Source organism: Bubalus bubalis, chromosome 6 (genome assembly GCF_019923935.1).
Source record: "Bubalus bubalis isolate 160015118507 breed Murrah chromosome 6, NDDB_SH_1, whole genome shotgun sequence".
NCBI lineage: Eukaryota > Metazoa > Chordata > Mammalia > Artiodactyla > Bovidae > Bubalus > Bubalus bubalis.
The window spans coordinates 94,126,023-94,146,357 of NC_059162.1; the positions used below are offsets into that span (position 1 = coordinate 94,126,023).

Here is a 20,335-nt window from a genome sequence, read left to right on the forward strand (position 1 = left end):
TTGATAGGTACTCTTCTGGAAAAAAATTTTTTTTAAAGAAGATTGTGCCAGTTGTTTCACTTAGGTGTTGAAGGGGTTGAGTCATGTTTAAAGAAGCTATTCCCTCTTGCTATTCAGATTATAATTGATGCCTGTTTTGGCAGAGCAAGGTAGGCCAAGTGATTTTAGCTTGGAAGGCTTTGGGGATAAAAACCAAAACACCAGGAAAAAAAGTATATATATGTAGATAGTCTGTTGTCTTTATAGTCTATACTGAAGTCTTTATAAATAAATTAGGAGTTAATCAACTCACTTTTAATTTAAAATAGATCTTATAATTCCAAATAGAGAAATAATAGAAGGGAAGAAATAAGTCAAGTGGGAAGAACAGTGATAGTTAGGAAACCTGAATTCTAATTCTGAGACTGTCATTATCTTTACAAAGGATCTTAGACCTTTTCATTTTCTCATTTTTTCCCCTCATTTCTAAAACAAGAGAATTAGGTTACATAAATTTTGAAGTCCATTTTCGCTCCAGACTTACTGTGTTATAACTTCATAACTGAATATTCCTGGTTTATAAACTTCTTCCTGTATCTCTATTAATGGCTTTTCCTGTATTTGGACTTCTTCATACCCTCTATCAACTGATAAGCAAAACTCTAGGATTAAGTTAAAAATTTTTTTGACAGCCAATTTTATTGTCAAGATGTAATAAAATATTTTAGATTTATATAGCAATTGTGAACCTGTTTGACAAAAGAAGATATACATCCAGTATTTTGGGTACCCCTTTTTATTTTGCTTATTACGTACATCAAACTCTAAATGTTACCTTGTCTAGAAGCAGCAGGGTCAGATTCTAGTGATCATTTAAACAATGGCTTAGATGCTGCCTGTCTTTTCTGAGAACTTGGTATGATATATTCCCTCATAAGATACTGATAGCTGATTTTCTGGATTTTAGAAAGGAATGGAGGAGGTTAGTGCAGTTTGAAGACGAGATCAAATTGTTTTATGCTGTGGGTACACTAGTGAAAGGAAAGATCCCATGATTGTAGTCATGGAAAATTATTTATATTCACTGAATGAATAAATGCCTACAAAAGGTAAATAAAGTAGATAATCTAGATAAGAGGTGGCTTAAGAGTAATATAGGATTTTGCAGTGGTTTTACGGTTTTTTTATTTGAAAAATGTGAACTGTGTTTAAGATGAATATGTGAATTTGTAAGGATAGTAGGAAGAAAGTTTTTTGAGGTTTTTGGAGAACATTTACCCAATTAGGAAGTTGGCTACTCTTTTAATCATCATTTTTACCCCCTTCCACTTTCTTCCTCCCAGAGGGAAGTTGTTCTTGATCTTAAAGTTTTAGATCTTTAAAGTTCTTGATCTTAAAGTTGATAAATTAACAAGATTGGAATTTAAGTATGATATATGCTGAATTATGATTTGTTCAAGGCTTTCTTAAATCTCAAGTATGAATTTCTCAAGTATGAATTTTTTGGATAGATAATTCTCAAGTATGAATTTCTTTTCTAGCAATTGCAGAGCCTGTTTTTGCTGTGGTCAAAGCTGACTGATAAACTGTGGTTTAAGTCAACTTACACAAAAATGTCTTCAACCCAGCTGTTCAAGACAAGAAATCTTAATGGGGTAGTTGGAGCTGAAAGCAGGTTAGGCATCTATTAAACACATCACAGAACCCATTAGACTGTGCTTTGAAGAAGTGGATATTCCGTCGTGTTTTAACTGAGTTTATGTGTCTTCGTCTTAAATAAGGGATTTATGAGTATCACGTGAGGCTGTTTGGTTCTTCCAAATATGTACACCTCCCGCCACTGCCTCCGCACCCCCCCCCACCCCGCCTACACATGGTTAGACTTTATACCAGGTGTACACTATTTTTTTTTTTTAAGCCTTCTAAGAGGATAACCATTTATCAGAATAATCTGTGTCATCAAATGTGTTAGCCCTTTAAAATTGACATTTGTAAAATTTGGGAAAGTTAATAATTCAGCTTTCTATCCTTTAGGATTCAGATTGACTATTTTTCTCTCCTTTTTTTGTGTCCTTTAACTTACTTTGATATAATGGTTGCCCTGATCATTTTAAATGCAGAATTTGGCATACCTCCTAACCATCTATTTTGTTGCAAATTAATTTTCCCAAAGTACTTGGAAAATGTCAACCAATAAGTAATGTATTTTTTATACCTTATATAAGAAATGAAGAACTAAAAAGCCTCTTTAAAGTTTAGTTCTATAGTTCTTTAATGGCTTAAGATTTTTTAATAACCATTAATTTATTATCCTTGTTAGATGTTTTCTTGAGTTGTTATCTTATGCCCTGTTTTAATAAAAACAATATTTTCTGAGTGACATACTGAGAAGTTTCCATCTAGTAACTTGAATTAATGAACACAGAGCCTTTAATTGTTTAGAGATCTTTAGAGAAAATCTCAGATATATTACTTCTGCAGATTTCTGAAATCTGGTTAATCAGGAAACAAACTTGGTTCAGAACTTTGAAATGCTGACACAAAATGATACTTGGGTGGGCTGGCCAGTCCCCTTTGGCTTTTTTCCTGTCTGTTTCTGCTTTTTCCCTTAGGTCTGCACCTGTTCAGCATTTTGCAGGATGGCAAGAGGAGGAGCAGCAGGGTGAAACTGACACAGTTCTGGTGAGTTTCACTTTGCTGCTCCTCCAGATTCTCAGGGAAAGAATTCTCTTGCTTTCTGTTGGATAAGGTCCATCTTCAAGTGAATCCTTAAAATGAGATGACATTATTATTCCTGTAGGATTGACTCACTATTTGTATGTGTTCTACTTACTCCAGTCTGCAGCGGCTCTTTGTGTTGGAGTTGGGAGTTTTGCTGATCCAGATGACCTGCCCGGGCTGGCACACTTTTTGGAGCACAGTAAGATCTTTGTAAAATACCATTCTCGGGTGTGTTTTTTCCTCCAAATTTGTAAGAATTGATTTCACAGATAAGTAACTGGTTTGATAGGATTGTGATAATGTTTAATAAGAGAAAAACTAAGAAAAAAATCTTAGTGAATATCATAGGGGAAAGACTTAATTTTAATCTTGAGTGTATTTGTTTTGAGGATTAGCGTGAAACTGCTTAGAAAACTATTTAAAAATGTAAGTCTTATTATTCAGGTACAGTAAGGCCAACCAATCAGGAGGAAATTGCTGATCTTTAGGAGTTTAGACTATCATCTTGGGATGGGCAGTTCCTTCCAGGACTGGCAAGGCCTCAAGATGTCAAAGCATTAGAAATACAAAAAATAAAAAGGCACGATTAATATCAAAGCAAAACAGTAAATCTTCAGTGTAATTATTCATGTACCCAAGTAAAACCTTTGTGAATGCTATCCAGTTATGAACTCTTGAATTACTACTTCTTTGTATGCTAGTTTTCTAAGCTACTCAAGGGTGAATTTCTTACCTTATGAGTTTTTATAGTAGAAATAATTTGCATATATGTCAGTTTACATTTTAACCTTTTTCAAATAAATTACATATTTCATTAAAAATATTTAGTTTTTTAATTTAAAAGTAATATATGAGCATTATAGAAAGTTAAAAAAACAGAAGTACAATGAAGAAAATAAGTATTATCCAGATGTAATCACTGTTGGCATATTTTCTACCAGTTTTTTTTTGAAATTTCATCCTTGTTAATAAAAGCATTGTCTGTATCTTTGTGTTCTGTGACTTTGAATTCTTTTCACTTAGTGGTATTCATGGGTAGCTTGAAATATCCAGATGAAAATGGATTTGATGCCTTCCTGAAGAAACATGGGGGCAGTGATAATGCTTCAACTGATTGTGAACGTACAGTCTTTCAGTTTGATGTCCAGAGGAAGTACTTCAAAGAAGCCCTGGATAGGTAACTAACCCAAAATATATTTTTATTTTGATTATCTGGTGCCATCTTACAACTGGCAATGTTGGGCATTGTTCTGTGGTATTTCTTTTCTAGCAGTACTCTAGTTCTGTAGGAATATCAACAATATTTGGAGAACAGAGCAAATTGTGAATATACCTTGTCTCTTATTCTGTAATACTTAGTCTTTGTATTAAAGATTAAACTGAAACCATTTAAATATCTTTTGAATTTTGTAAATAATGTAGTCTCTATTGACTCATTATTGCAATTATTATTTTCTAATTTAGTAGAAAATATGGAAAACAGAGAAGGGAAAAAGAGGTAAGATTGCTCTCAATTTCATAATCTAGAGATAACCATGATTGATACTTTGGAATGAAGCCATCTATATTTGTAACATATATGGGATCAGCTTATTCGTATCTTTTCATATTTTAAAAACAAGGTTTATCACATTTGTATACAGTTTTATAATTTATAAAACATGACTAAGTGTGTATCTGCTTAACCATTCACATATTATTGGACAGTTGAATTATTTTTAGTTTTCTGGTACTATGATGCTGTAGTGAATATTCTAGTGTTTGTGTACATCGTTAATCATTTCCTTTTGCTAAGTTCTAAGGAGTGAAATTTCTGAGTGTATTTGCATGAATATTTTTAAAACTTTTTTAAAAAGAGCTTTTGATACTCAAAATTATCTTCTCAAAAGTTTGTCAGGGCATTAATAGAGCTTTGATATAGCAAGGTTGTAAGGCAAAGCATACAGTAGTAAAAAGAAGTCACTTTATACCAAAATCTAGATAAATATAAGATTGAAATACTAAGAAAGAAAGAAATAATCGAGTTTGACCGGTATAATGTAAGGTCTGATGGCAGTTTTTGGTCCATTTTTTGTTGGTTATTTCTAGTATCAAGAATTTGGCAGATACTTATTTGAGATGTCTTGAATGAATTAATTCAGATTTTTTTTTAATATAAAAAAATGCCATAAAATCAAAACACAAATGACAAAAAAAAATTCTCAAAACATGACAGCGGTCAAGTTTTCTTAAATTGTCTCATCCCTTAAGAATTAATTTGACCCTGAGAAAACTTTTGGGTAAGTTCCTGTAAGTTGAAAGCATATGCCATTATTTTCAAGGAAATAAATATTTGTCTGTTCTTTAACCCCCAAGTTAACAGCTTTTCCACTAAAACAATGCCAAAATCTCGTTAAAATTGACATAATTACTTTGATGACAGTGTTTATAGTAGGATACAACATAGTGGTTTTTTTCTTTAATCTGAAATATGGCTGTCTATTTTGTATTCAGTGAAATAGTTTATAGCTCTTTTTAATCCCATACTTAAGGATATGCTCACAGTGCATATATTTGATAATCAGTGTTTATCTAATTAAGCATTTAATTCCAAAATAACAAACAAAAGAATAGAGATAAAAGAAGTTAATCAAACGGTGCAAATGAGGCCCAAATTTATCTTTTTTATAAACTTAGAAAATCAGGAATACTCTTTAGGGTGACTGTGTGTTAGCTTTGATTTCAGAGTTTTCAACTCCCAAGTTTTACAGCATGTTAAGAAAACTTAAGCAGTAGACAAATTGAATACTCATGAATAAACACATTTCATTGGAAAAAAAGAATAGGCAAAGGATATGTTGAAAAATTACAACCACCTCAGAGATGATGAAATTTGATATAAAGTCTAGTTAAGGAACTTGTTTCATTTCTTCTTAAGAAATTCCATACATTTTTAATCTTAGGAGTACTTCAGGAAATCCAAAGATATTTGCACATTTATTACAGGTTATTTCTACTTAAAACACTCAGAATTAATAAGAAGAATGCTACTGCCTAATAGGAGAAATTATTGAGAATATCAGGCCATGAATTTATGCCATAAATGGTAGACAGTGGTAGAGCATTAAGCATTGCATATTCTATAATAAAGATGATAATTATTATACTTCTACAATTAATATGACTTCTCTGGTGGCTCAGACATTAAAGTACCTATAATGTGGGAGACCCGAGTTCAATCCCTGGGTTAGGAAGATCTCCTGGAGAAGGAAATGGCAACCCACTCCAGTATTTTTGCCTGGAAAATCCCATGGACGGAGGAGCCTGGGAGACTATGTCCATGGGGTCACAAAGAGTCGGACACGGCTGAGTGATTTCACTTTCACTTTTTCACAGTTAATATGAAATAAAAAGTCTTTGGATAATTTGCAAAAGACTCTTACATAGCATGGATTAAGTTTGTCTATTTTTTAATAGGTCAGTAAAATCCAGTTTCCTCACAGGTCATATTGTTCAGTATCTTGAATCATTTAAGTAAAAAGTTGAGGAAATAACTGAATTTTTACTCTGTTAAGTAAATGAGAATGAAAGCTGATTTTACCTTGGTGGCCTTTGCTAATTTCAGTAAATTTGAACTTTAGTTTATCAGTATTTCAGGGTAAGAAGAAGATTGATCAAAGTCCAGGATGTTCACAAAGTGGGATATTTAATAGAAAACTCTTCTCATGATAAACTGCGACTTCAGAAGGCATCACCCTTAGGTTGAGGAAATGGATTAGCCATCCTGAGGAGTTACAGACTGCTTTGAAAAATGCCTATGTTGTCTAGTGAACCTTAAGCCTTGAATATAGTTTAACATGGTCCAGATCTGGTAGTGTTCTCTGATGCCCAGGAGAAGCAAAAACAAACCCTCTCAAAAATAAAATGGCCTTTGTTTTATTTACTCTCAAGTAGAGTGACCAGCATTCAGTCAAACATAAGCAGACACGCAACAAAATAAGACAATGTGAATGAGAACAGGAAACAGAAAAAGACTTAATGCCTTAGAAATCTTAGAGATTGGCATGGTTACGTACAGTTATTGTTTTTACAGAAATAAGGGACAAGTTTGAATACAGTTGTAAGTCATAGGAAACGATAAAATGTGACCTATGAGATTTGAAATATAAAAATTAAGAAAGAGCATTGTGAATTGAGACATGATAATTGAAATTTAAACCAATGGATAGATTTAAGAAAGGAATACATACAGATGATGTTAGAATTTGTGAATTGAAAGATAGACCAAGAGAAATCCCAAGTACAGTGTGAAGAGAGAAAAAATGAAAGATACAGAAAAAAGGAAAAGTAGCATAGAGAATAGAGTGAAAATGTCCGAGAGAGAGAGAGAGAGATACACACCTAGAGAACTAGAGGGAAAAGAGAGAAAAGTAATACAGACAAAATATTTGAAGGGTTGATCACTGGAAAATTTCTAGAGCGTCAAATCAGAGGGTAAAGAAGTCTTAACAAATTCCAAAAGTATATATTAAAAGAAATCCACATGTAGAAAATTATAGTGACTACAGAAAACCAAATATAGAAAATCTTAAAAGGGCAGATAAAAGGGCAGAAATTCTTTAAAGTCATTAGTTAGTCTGATGGATGACTTTTCAGCAGCAGTGGAAGCTCAATGACAATAGAATACTTGTAATAGCCTGAAAGAAAATAACCACCAACTACAAATTCTACACCAAGCAAAAAATATCTTGTAAGGATGATGGTAGAATAGACCCTTAGACACACAGTTGAGTGTGCATGCCACCAGCTTACCAAAGGAAATTCTAAAGAATATATTTCAGGCAGAAGGAGAATACAGATCAGAGCTGCAAAAACAATAGTGGAGCAATGAAATGGAGCATTTGAAATGCTCCAAATGAAGTGGAGCATTTTATATGAATCATATAAATGAGCATTGATCACTTAAAACAGTAATTATGAAACTTAAAAGTATACAGAGTTAACAACAACAATGTATCAGGAGTAATGCTAAATGGAGAAAAAGATATTTTTATAAGATTAATATTACACTTTGATAAGTTAAAAGGATACATGTAATATTTTTAAGGGTAACTGCTGAAAGAACACAATTTGGGCATAAAAATTCCAAACCAGTACAAGGAAAACACTTGGAATAAGTCTCTCAAATGAATTCAAAGAAGAAAACTGTAGTAGGAGGGATAGAACAAGTGGGACAAGCAGGACAAAGGAGGATGGAGGTAGATGTCAGTTCAGTTCAGTTGCTCAGTCGTGTCTGACTCTTTGCGACCCCATGAATTGCAGCACGCCAGGCCTCCCTGTCCATCACCAACTCCCGGAGTTCACTCAGACTCATGTCCATCGAGTCAGTGATGCCATCCAGCCATCTCATCCTCTGTCGTCCCCTTCTCCTCCTGCCCCCAATCCCTCCCAGCATCAGAGTCTTTTCCAGTGAATCAACGCTTCACATGAGGTGGCCAAAGTACTGGAGTTTCAGCTTCAGCATCATTCCTTCCAAAGAACGCCCAGTGCTGATCTCCTTCAGAATGGACTGGTTGGATCTCCTTGCAGTCCAAGGGACTCTCAAGAGTCTTCTCCAGCACCACAGTTCAGAAGCATCCATTCTCCATCGCTCAGCTTTCTTCACAGTCCAACTCTCCTATCCATACATGACCACTGGAAAAACCATAGCCTTGACTAGACGGACCTTTGTTGGCAAAGTAATGTCTCTGCTTTTGAATATGCTCTCTAGGTTGGTCATAACTTTCCTTCCAAGGAGTAAGTGTCTTTTAATTTCATGGCTGCAGTCACCATCTGCAGTGATTTTGGAGCCCAGAAAAATAAAGTCTGACACTGTTTTCACTGTTTCCATCTATTTCCCATGAAGTGATGGGACCGGAGGCCATGATCTTCATTTTCTGAAGCCAACTTTTTCACTCTCCACTTTCACTTTCATCAAGAGGCTTTTGAGTTCCTCTTCACTTTCTGCCGTAAGGGTGGTGCCACCTGCATATCTGAGGTTATTGATATTTCTCCCGGCAATCTTGATTCCAGCTTGTGTTTCTTCCAGTCCAGTGTTTCTCATGATATACTCTGCATAGAAGTTAAATAAGCAGAGTGACAATATACAGCCTTGACGAACTCCTTTTCCCATTTGGAACCAGTCTGTTGTTCTAGGAGGTAGATGTAGATCCATATGTAACAGTAATTCTTATTAAATATGAGTGGATTAACTTCCGATTAAAAGATAAACAGACTGGATTTAAAAAGCCTAATCAAATAGTTTTTAAGACTTAGATATCTAAGGCTTGGGAGGGGTTCCCTGGCAGCTCAGATGGTAAAACAATCTTCCTGCAATATAGAAGACCTGGGTTTGCCTGGGTTGGGCAGATCCCCTGGAAAATGGAATGGCAACCCACTCCAGCGTCTTGCACGGAAAATTCTGTGGACAGAGAAGTCTGGCAAGCCACAGTCCATGGGGTTACAAAGAGTCGGACATGACTGAGCGACTAGTACACGTAGTAAGTCTTGGGAAAAAAAATATTGCTCAAGAGGCTCATGTCATATTGATAAAACTTAACTAGGAAGATATAATTGTTTCCAGTTTGAACTCATCTAATAGCATAGCCTCAAAGCAAATCAAATGTAAAGAACAATGAATAAGTAAGCAACTGCAGTGGGAGATTTAACACCCCTTTCCCAGTATTTGATAGAATAACCATAAAATCAGTAAGGACATTGAAGATTAGGACAAAAGGATTACCACTTGAATCCTTAATCAACACCTTCCAGCTACAAAATTCTTTCATTTGATCATATTTTAAGCCACAAATTCAGTCTCAAATTTCAAAGCATTGAAACCATATTATTAATGATTTTGTTTTCTAATCACACTGTATGTACAGTTAAATTTTAGCTAGAAATCAATAACAGAGAGACAACTAGAATATTGCCTTATGTTTGGAAATTAAATACATTTCTAAGGAATACCTGGGTAAAGAGGAAAGCGTATCAGAAATTAGAAAATATTTTGTATTGAATTATAAAAATATTATAGAATAAAAGTTGTGGGATGCAGCTATAATTGTACTTAGAGGGAAATATATACTTTTAAGTGTGTATTCTGTCAGCTTCCCTCATGACTCAGTTGGTTAAGAATCTGCCTGCAGTGCAGGAGACTGCCTACTATATAGTAGACCTGGGTTCGAGCCCTGGGTTGGAAAGATCCCCTGGAGGAGGAAATGGCAACCCACTCCAGTATTCTTGCCGGGAACATCCCATGGACAGAGGAGCCTGGCAGGGTATAGTCCATGGGATCCAAAGAATCAGACACGACTTAGCAACTAAACCACCACCAAATGTATATTTTAGAAAAGAAGAGTTTAAAATTAATGAGCTGATCAATCTCAGGAAGTCTGAGTAAGACCAGCAAAGTATGCCCAAAGAAAGAAGAAAGAAAAGGTGAAGATAAATGAAATAAAGAGCAGATTGACCTCAGCAGGAATAGTGAAATAAGGACCTCTGAAAGCCCCTCCTCTGTAAAAGCAATGAGAACCTTGCCAAAAATTGTCAAAATCAACTTTTTCAGAACTCTGGAAATAAGCCAAAGCTTGCAACAATCCAAGGAGTTTATTCAGGCAAGTGACTAAATCTTAGTAAGAATAGTTTGCTTTGTGACATTTTAATTTGCCCTGTTTCCATTCCCCTCTACCCAACTCTACAGTAGTCTTAAAAAGGTCCCACAGTCTTAGTGAAAACAGCAGTCTAGCAGCCACTGAAAGGGGCTGGATGGATTTACAGATCTCTAAAAACATCCTTCTGGAGAATCTTAATTATTTGACGTGTCTAGCAGTTCCCTGGGAACCACCATTCATGAACTTTCATGATTTGGCCTGACTGGGAGCTCACGTATTTACAAAAATCTTTTTCTCTGGAGACATTTGTCTATAGCATTTAGATGGCAATAGTTTAACTTTGTGACCATCTGAGGCAGTGGATAAAAGTTGGAGCAAACAAAGCTTAAAAGGAAAAAGTGCAAAACAGATCCTAAGGGTCTTTGGAAAGCTCCAGGATATTCCTGGGAATTTTGAAGGTCACATATGTGTATAAAGCTGTATCGTCCAGGGCTCTATGCATGCTCAAAAAGACTTAAGGCCTTACACTCTTGTCATGGCTGGTGTTGAGTCTCTGTGCAAGCAGGATGTGATGGCTAATGTAGAGTTGTAAACTGCCTGACTGTATGTTGAAAGCATCCCCCAATATGCATAGAGAACCCCTTGGCAAGGCATTTAAGGAAATCTCTCTGCAACCAGAGATTATCACTAAGCTAACCAAGCCGTCAAAGAATACAGACTTCACAGGATTAGTTTAAGGTAAGTGTGAGTTGCTCGTTCATGTCTGACTGTTTGCAACCCCATGGTCACAGGCTCCTCTGTCCATGGAATTCTCCAGGCAAGAATACTGAAGTGTGTAGCCATTGCCTTCTCCAGGGCATCTTCTTAAACCAGGGATTGAACCCAGATCTCATTGTGGACCGTTTCTTTACTGTCTGAGCCACTAGGGAAATCAGAAGGGCACTAAATATGTAAATAGTAACAACAAGAAACAGCAATAACAACAAACCCGGATTAGGGAGGAGAGGCTTGATTTACAGAGTTGCTACATTATATTACTAAAAATTTTTTTTCAACAAAATTATGAGGGACGCAGAAAAGTATGACTGATACAATGGAAAAACAGTAGTCAATAGATACTGTTCCTAAGAAAGTCTAGATTCTGGAGTTAACCTGACAAACTATAGATCACCTATTTTAATTATGTTCAAGGAGCTAAAGAAAACTATGTCTAAGAACTACAGGAGAACACAAGAATGATGTCTTACTAAATAGAGAACATCAGTAAAGAGATACAAATTATTTTTTTCCCAGATAAATAATTGCTTTATTTTTACTTTTTTTTTTTTTTAATTGGAGTACCATTGCTGTACAATTCTGTGTTAGTTTCTGCTGTACAACAGAGTGAGTCAGTTATGTGTGTACATATATTCCATCCCTCTTGAACCTTCCTTCTAACACCCCTCAACAGATACAAATTATTAAAACAACCAAATAGAAATTCTAGAGTTGAAAAGTACAACTTGAAAAATTAACTAGAAGAGCTTAACAGATTTGAGCTAGCTGAGGAAAGAATGAACAAACTAGAAGAAAGATTAATTGGGATTTTCCAGTCTGAGGAACAGAAATAAAGAAAAGGGATGAAGAAAAATAAAACAGAGCCTCAGAGATCTACGAGATACCATCAAGCATACTAGCATGTGTTTTATAGGAGTTCCAAGAGGAAATGAGAAAAACATAGAAAGTATTCTTGAAGACATAATAGCCAAACTCTTTCCAAATTGGTAAAAGACAAACATCTACACATTCAAGCAACTGAGCAGATTTCCAGAAGAATAAACACAGTGATATTCACAATGATTTTCACATTAAGACATGTTATAATCAAGCCATTAAAAGCTAAATGTAAAAAGAATATTGAAAGTAGCCAGAGAGGAGCAGCTTTTTTCATAAAGATTAATCTCAATAGGGTAAACAGGTGCTTTGAGAAATCATGGAAGCAAGAAGACAATGGTATGATGCATTCAAAGTACTGAAAGAATGCAAACCAAGTATTTTTTATCCATCAAAAATATCCTTCTAAATGGAGATATTAAGACATTCTCAGCTAAATTAAAATTGTCATTAGCAAATCTCTGTACGACGTGGATGGATGGAGTCCTTCAGACTGAAATGAAAGGACACTCAATTCCACATGAAGAAATAAAGCACACTTAAAAAGATAATTTATATAATTTATACTGTCTTTGTTTACCTATATAAATATAAAAGATATAGTTTTTGTAATTTTTTTCCTATCTGATTTAAAAGATAGCTGTATAAAGAAAAAATTATAAATGTGTTCATAGGCATATAATGTGTAACGATATCATTTGTATGGCAATAATAGCACAAAAAAGAAAACAGGTATATAGAAGTGAAGCTTTCGTGTAATACTGAAGTTAGTGAAGCGAAAGTGAAGTTGCTCAGTCGTGTCCGACTCTTCGTGACCCGTGGACTGTAGCCCACCAAGCTCCTCCATCCATGGGATTCTCCAGGCAAGAATACTGGAGTGGGTTGCCATTTCCTTCTCCAAATACTGAAGTTAAGTTGGTATTAATTCAAAATGGATTGTTATAAGTTATTAGGAAAATAACTCAAAAATATAGTAAAAGAAATGGCAAGGGAATTTGAACAGTACTCTAGAAAATACCTATTTTAACAAAAAGAAGTCAGCAGTTGAGGAATAGAGGGGAAAAGAGGCATAGGACTTGCAATAGATAGCAAAGACAGATATAAATCCTGTCTTATCAGTAATTAAATGTAAATGGATTAAGCATTTCAATTAAAAGATAAGACATTGGCAGACTGGGCAAAGAAACATGAGTCAGCTATATAATATGCTACCTATAAGAGATACACTTTATTTTTTAATTGACATAATTGCTTTACAGAATTTTGTTGTTTTCTGTAAAACATCAACATGAATCAGCCATAGGTATACATATGTCCCCTCCCTCTTGAAACTCCTTCCTCCCTCCCTCACCATCCCATGCATCTAGGTTGATACAGAGCCCCTGTTTGGGTTCCCTGAGTCCTACAGCAAATTCCCATTGGCTTTCTATTTTACATATTGTGATGTGAAAAGAAGAGAAGCAAAAAGCAAAGGAGAAAAGGAAAGATACAAACATCTGAATGCAGAGTTCCAAAGAATAGCAAGAAGAGATAAGAAAGCCTTCTTCAGCGACCAATGCAAAGAAATAGAGGAAAACAACAGAATGGGAAAGACTAGAGATCTCTTCAAGAAAGTCAGAGATACCAAAGGAACATTTCATGCAAAGATGGGCTCGATAAAGGACAGAAATGGCATGGACCTAACAGAAGCAGAAGATATTAAGAAGAGATGGCAAGAATACACAGAAGAACTGTACAAAAAAGACCTTCACGACCCAGATAATCACGATGGTGTGATCACTCACCTAGAGCCAGACATCCTGGAATGTGAAGTCAAGTGGGCCTTAGAAAGCATCACTACAAACAAAGCCAGTGGAGGTGATGGCATTCCAGTTGAGCTATTCCAAATCCTGAAAGATGATGCTGTGAAAGTGCTGCACTCAATATGCCAGCAAATTTGGAAAACTCAGCAGTGGCCACAGGACTAGAAAAGGTCAGTTTTCATTCCAATCCCAAAGAAAGGCAATGCCAAAGAATGCTCAAACTACCACACAATTACACTCATCTCACACACTAGTAAAGTAATGCTCAAAATTCTCCAAGCCAGGCTTCAGCAATACATGAACCGTGAACTTCCTGATGTTCAAGCTGGTTTTAGAAAAGGCAGAGGAACCAGAGATCAAATTGCCAACATCCGCTGGATCATGGAAAAAGCAAGAGAGTTCCAGAAAAACATCTATTTCTGCTTTCTTGACTATGCCAAAGCCTTTGATTGTGTGGATCACCATAACATAAACTGTGGAAAATTCTGAAAGAGATGGGAATACCAGACCACCTGACCTGCCTCTTGAGAAATTTGTATGCAGGTCAGGAAGCAACAGTTAGAACTGGACATGGAACAACAGACTGGTTCCAAATAGGAAAAGGAGTATATCAAGGCTGTATATTGTCACCCTGTTTATTTAACTTACATGCAGAATACATCATGAGAAACGCTGGACTGGAAGAAACACAAGCTGGAATCATGATTGCCAGGAGAAATACCAATAACCTCAGATATGCAGGTGACACCACCCTTATGGCAGAAAGTGAAGAGGAACTCAAAAGCCTCTTGATGAAAGTGAAAGTGGAGAGTGAAAAAGTTGGCTTAAAGCTCAACATTCAGAAAACGAAGATCATGGCATCCAGTCCCATCAGTTCATGGGAAATAGATGGGGAAACAGTGGAAACAGTGTCAGACTTTATTTTTCTGGGCTCCAAAATCACTACAGATGGTGACTGCAGCCATGAAATTAAAAGATGCTTACTCCTTGGAAGGAAAGTTATGACCAACCTAGATAGCATATTCAAAAGCAGAGACGTTACTTTGCCAACAAAGGTCCATCTGGTCAAGGCTATGGTTTTTCCTGTGGTCATGTTTGGATGTGAGAGTTGGACTGTGAAGAAGGCTGAGCGCCGAAGAATTGGTGCTTTTGAACTGTGGTGTCGGAGAAGACTCATGAGAGTCCCTTGGACTGCAAGGAGATCCAACCAGTCCATTCTGAAGGAGATCAGCCCTGGGATTTCTTTGGAAGGAATGATGCTAAAGCTGAAAGTCCAGTACTTGGCCACCTCATGGCCACCTCATGCGAAGAGTTGACTCATTGGAAAAGACTCTGATGCTGGTAGGGATTGGGGGCAGGAGGAGAAGGGGACGACAGAGGATGAAATGGCTGGATGGCATCACTGACTCGATGGACGTGAGTCTGAGTGAACTCCGGGAGTTGGTGCTGGACAGGGAGGCCTGGCATGCTGCGATTCATGGGGTCGGCAAAGAGTTGGATACGACTGAGCGACATGTTAAGTTTCCATGTTACTCTCTCCATCTCACCCTTCCCTTCCCATCCCACCTCACCCCCGATGTTGGTAAGTCTGTTCTCTATGTGTGTTTCTCCACTGCTGCCCTGCAAATAAATTCATTGGTACCATCTTTCTAGATTCCATATATATGCATTAGTATATGATATTTATCTTTCTCTTTTTGACTTACTTCACTTTGTATAATAGGTTCTAGATTCATCCACCTCATTGGAATGACTCAGATGTGTTTCTTTTTATGGCCAGGTAATATTCCATTGTATAAATGTACCACATCTTCCTTATCCATTCACTCTGTTGATGGGCATAGAGGTTGCTTGCGTGTTCTAGCTATTGTAAATAGTGCTACAATGAATATTGTGTACATGTGAGAGACACACTTTAGATTAAAACATACCAGTTGATTGGCAACAAAAGGATGATATGTGTCCTGCATTGGCAGGCAAGTTCTTTATCACTGGGCCACCAGGGAAGCCTTAAATATACACCAATAGATTGGCAATAAAAGGATGAAAAAGTATATACACATAGTGATTAAAAGGGAACTATAGTGGCTGAACTAATATCAGACAAAATAGACTTTAAGATGAAACTTGTTACTGGAGACAAGGGAATTTTATAATGATATAAGGGTCAGTTCTTCAGAAGGTGTAACAGTTATAAACACATGTTCATCTTTCAAAGGAACCTCAAAAAACATAAAGCAAAAACCGACAGCATTGAAGGCAGAAACACACAATTCAGTAATAATAATTGCAAATGTAAATATTCTACTTTCAATAAGGCATAGAACAACTGGGTAGATCAACAAGAAATAGAAGACATGAACAAGCATGTAAACTTTAACAGAGCACTTCACCCCAAATCAGCAAAATACACATTCTTCTCAAGTACTGCATGTATTTTTCTCCAGCATTGATATATTAGGTCATAAAACAAATTTATTTCCAGTATATTTGAAAGAATGAAATTATACAGAGTATGTTCTCTAGGTGGAATGGAATGGAATTAGTAATCAATAGTAACAAGGAAATTTAGGGAATTTCACGAATCTGTAGAAATTTAACAGCCTACCATTAAATAATCAGTGGATCAAAAAAGAAATCACAAGGGGAATTAAAAAATACTTAGACACTAGTGAAAATGAAAAAAACATACAAAAAATTATGAGATGCATCAAAAGGGAAATTTAGATGCATCAGAGGGAAATTTATAGCTGTAAGCCCCTCCATGGCTTCCCTGGTGGCTCAGACGGTAAAGCGTCTGCCTGTAATGCAGGAGACCCAGGTTTGATCCCTGGGTCAGGAAGATCGAACCCCTCCATTATGAAAGTAAGATCTCAAATGAACCTAAACTTGCATCTTAATTAGCAAGGCAAAGAAGAGCAATCTAAACCCAGGTAAGCAGAAGGAAGGACGTAATAAATATTTGAGTGGAAATAAATGAAATAGGGAATAGAAAAACTATAGAAAGTAAACAAAATCAGAATTTGGTTATTTGAAAAGGTGAACAAAATTGACAAACCTTCAGCTAAACTGACCAAGAAAAAGAAATGAAAGAGTGGACATTAGTATTATATTAACCAAAATTTTAAAATTATAATACAGTTGTGAACTATTGTATGCCAACAAGTAGATAGCCAAGATGAAATGGACAAATTTGTAGAAAGGTGCAAAGCTATTGAAACTGACTCAACACAGAAAATCTGAATAGACCTATCATGAGAGATGGGATTAGTAATCAAGAACTTACCAAAAGAAGAGTATAGGTCCATATGACTTTACTGGTGAATTCTACCAAACATTTAAAGGGTTAAAACTAAGGCTTCATAAACTCTTCCGAAATATAGAAGAGGGACACTTCTAAGTCATTCTATGAAGCTAGTATTGCTCTGATATTAAAACTAGACAATGATTGTACAAGAAAACTACACACCAGTAGTAGAATGTGTGTGTGTGTTAGTTGCTTAGTCGTGTCCGACTCTTTGCAACCTCATAGACCGTAGTCCACCAGGCCCCTCCGTCCATGAGATTCTCCAGGCAAGAACACTGGAGTGGGTGCCATTTCCTTCTTCAAAAGGAACTATAGAAAGAAAGAAAGTGAAGTCACTCAGTCATGTCTGACTCTGCGACCCCATGGACTGTAGCCTACCAGGCTCCTCCATCCATGGTATTTTCCAGGCAAGAGTACTGGAGTGGGTTGCCATTTCCTTCTCCAAGTAGTAGAATATAGATGCAAAAATCTTCAACAAAATACTACAAAACTGAATCAACAACATATAAAAAGGATTATGCACCATTCAGGTGGGATTTATTCCAGAACTGCAAGGGTAGTTCACCATACAAAAACCAATCAACATAATATGCCAATTTAATAGAAGGACAAACACATTTCAAAAATTATTTCAGTATAAACAGAAAAGGCATTTAATTGAATTCAGCACCCTTTCATGATAAAACATGTAATAAACCATGAATAAAAGGGAACTTTGCTTTTTGCTTCTCTTCTTTTCACAGCTATCTGTAAGCCCTCCCCAGACAGCCATTTTGCTTTTTTGCATTTCTTTTCCATGGCGATGGTCTTGATCCCTGTCTCCTGTACAGTGTCACAAACCTCATTCCATAGTTCATCAGGCACTCTATCTATCAGATCTAGGCCCTTAAATCTATTTCTCACTTCCACTGTATAATCATAAGGGATTTGATTTAGGTCATACCTGAATGGTCTAGTGGTTTTCCCTACTTTCTTCAATTTAAGTCTGAATTTGGCAATAAGGAGTTCATGATCTGAGCCACAGTCAGCTCCCAGTCTTGTTTTTGCTCACTGTATAGAGCTTCTCCATCTTTGGCTGCAAAGAATATAATGAATCTGGTTTCGGTGTTGACCATCTGGTGATGTCCATGTGTAGAGTCTTCTCTTGTGTTGTTGGAAGAGGGTGTTTGTTATGACCAGTGCATTTTCTTGGCAAAACTCTATTAGTCTTTGCCCTGCTTCATTCCGTATTCTAAGGCCAAATTTGCCTGTTACTCAAGGTGTTTCTTGACTTCCTACTTTTGCATTCCAGTCCCCTATAATGAAAAGGACATCTTTTTTGGGTGTTAGTTCTAAAAGGTCTTGTAGGTCTTCATAGAACCGTTCAACTTCAGCTTCTTCAGCGTTACTGGTTGGGGCATAGACTTGGATTACTGTGATATTGAATGGTTTGCCTTGGAAACGAACAAAGATCATTCTGTCGTATTTGAGATTGCATCCAAGTACTGCATTTTGGACTCTTTTGTTGACCGTGATGGCTACTCCATTTCTTCTGAGGGATTCCTGCCTGCAGTAATAGATATAATGGTCATCTGAGTTAAATTCACCCATTCCAGTCCATTTGAGTTTGCTGATTCCTAGAATGTCGACATTCACTCTTGCCATCTCTTGTTTGACCACTTCTAATTTGCCTTGATTCATGGACCTGACATTCCAGGTTCCTATGCAATATTGCTTTTTACAGCATCGGACCTTGCTTCTATCACCAGTCACATCCACAGCTGGGTATTGTTTTTGCTTTGACTCCATCCCTTCATTCTTTCTGGAGTTATTTCTCCACTGATCTCGAGTAGCATATTGGGCACCTACTGACTGGGGAGTTCCTCTTTCAGTATCCTCTCATTTTGCCTTTTCATACTGTTCATGGGGTTCTCAAGGCAAGAATACTGAAGTGCTTTGCCATTCCCATCTCCAGTGGACCACATTCTGTCAGATGCAGAGTTCCAAAGAATAGCAAGAAGAGATAAGAAAGGCTTCCTCAGCGATCAGTGCAAAGAAATAGAGGAAAACAACAGAATGGGAAAGACTAGAGATCTCTTGAAGAAAATTAGAGATACCAAGGGAACATTTCATGCAAAGATGGGCTCGATAAAGGACAGAAATGGTATGCACCTAACAGAAGCAGAAGATATTAAGAAGAGATGGCAAGAATACACAGAAGAACTGTACAAAAAAGACCTTCACGACCCAGATAATCATAATGATGTGATCATTCACCTAGAGCCAGATATCCTGGAATGTGAAGTCAAGTGGGCCTTAGAAAGCATCACTACGAACAAAGCTAGTGGAGGTGATGGCATTCCAGTTGAGCTATTCCAAATCCTGAAAGATGATGCTGTGAAAGTGCTGCACTCAACATGCCAGCAAATTTGGAAAACTCAGCAGTGGCCACAGGACTGGAAAAGGTCAGTTTTCATTCCAATCCCAAAGAAAGGCAATGCCAAAGAATGTTCAAACTACCGCATGATTGCACGCATCTCACACGCTAGTAAAGTAATGCTCAAAATTCTCCAAGCCAGTCTTCAGCAATATGTGAACCGTGAACTTCCTGATGTTCAAGCTGGTTTTAGAAAAGGCAGAGGAACCAGAGATCAAATTGCCAACATCCGCTGGATCATGGAAAAAGCAAGAGAGTTCCAGAAAAACATCTATTTCTGCTTTATTGACTATGCCAAAGCCTTTGACTGTGTGGATCACAATAAACTGTGGAAAATTCTGAAAGAGATGAGAATACCAGACCACCTGACCTGCCTCTTGAGAAATTTGTATGCAGGTCAGGAAGCTACAGTTAGAACTGGACATGGAACAACAGACTGGCTCCAAATAGGAAAAGGAGTATGTCAAGGCTGTATATTGTCACCCTGCTTATTTAACTTCTATGCAGAGTACATCATGAGAAACGCTGGACTGGAAGAAACACAAGCTGGAATCAAGATTGCCTGGAGAAATATCAATAACCTCAGATATGCAGGTGGCACCACCCTTACAGCAGAAAGTGAAAAGGAACTCAAAAGCCTCTTGATGAAAGTGAAAGTGGAGAGTGAAAAAGTTGGCTTCAGAAAATGAAGATCATGGCCTCCGGTCCCATCACTTCATGGGAAATAGATGGGGAAACAGTGGAAACAGTGTCAGACTTTATTTTTCTGGGCTCCAAAATCACTGCAGATGGTGACTGCAGCCATGAAATTAAAAGACGCTTACTC

At 36.7% G+C, this 20,335-nt stretch overlaps 1 protein-coding gene and 1 non-coding gene across 5 annotated transcripts in view; both read left to right on the forward strand.

Annotated features, from left to right (window-relative positions):
* The window catches only part of NRDC (nardilysin convertase), a 95,819-nt gene that overhangs the window by 16,221 nt on the left and 59,263 nt on the right, over positions 1-20,335 (forward strand). For 3 of the 4 annotated variants that reach the window (XM_006043743.4, XM_044945024.2, XR_006641224.1), the window contains exons 3-6: positions 1,521-1,654; positions 2,592-2,661; positions 2,818-2,899; positions 3,724-3,877. In XM_006043743.4, the coding sequence (XP_006043805.2) occupies positions 1,521-1,654; positions 2,592-2,661; positions 2,818-2,899; positions 3,724-3,877 (440 nt within the window). The remainder of the gene's footprint in view (positions 1-1,520; positions 1,655-2,591; positions 2,662-2,817; positions 2,900-3,723; positions 3,878-20,335) is intronic. The other variant, XM_006043744.4, reaches the window with a different exon arrangement.
* On the forward strand, positions 16,557-16,629 carry TRNAY-GUA. Its single transcript has one exon. It is a non-coding gene; the product is annotated as a tRNA-Tyr (tRNA).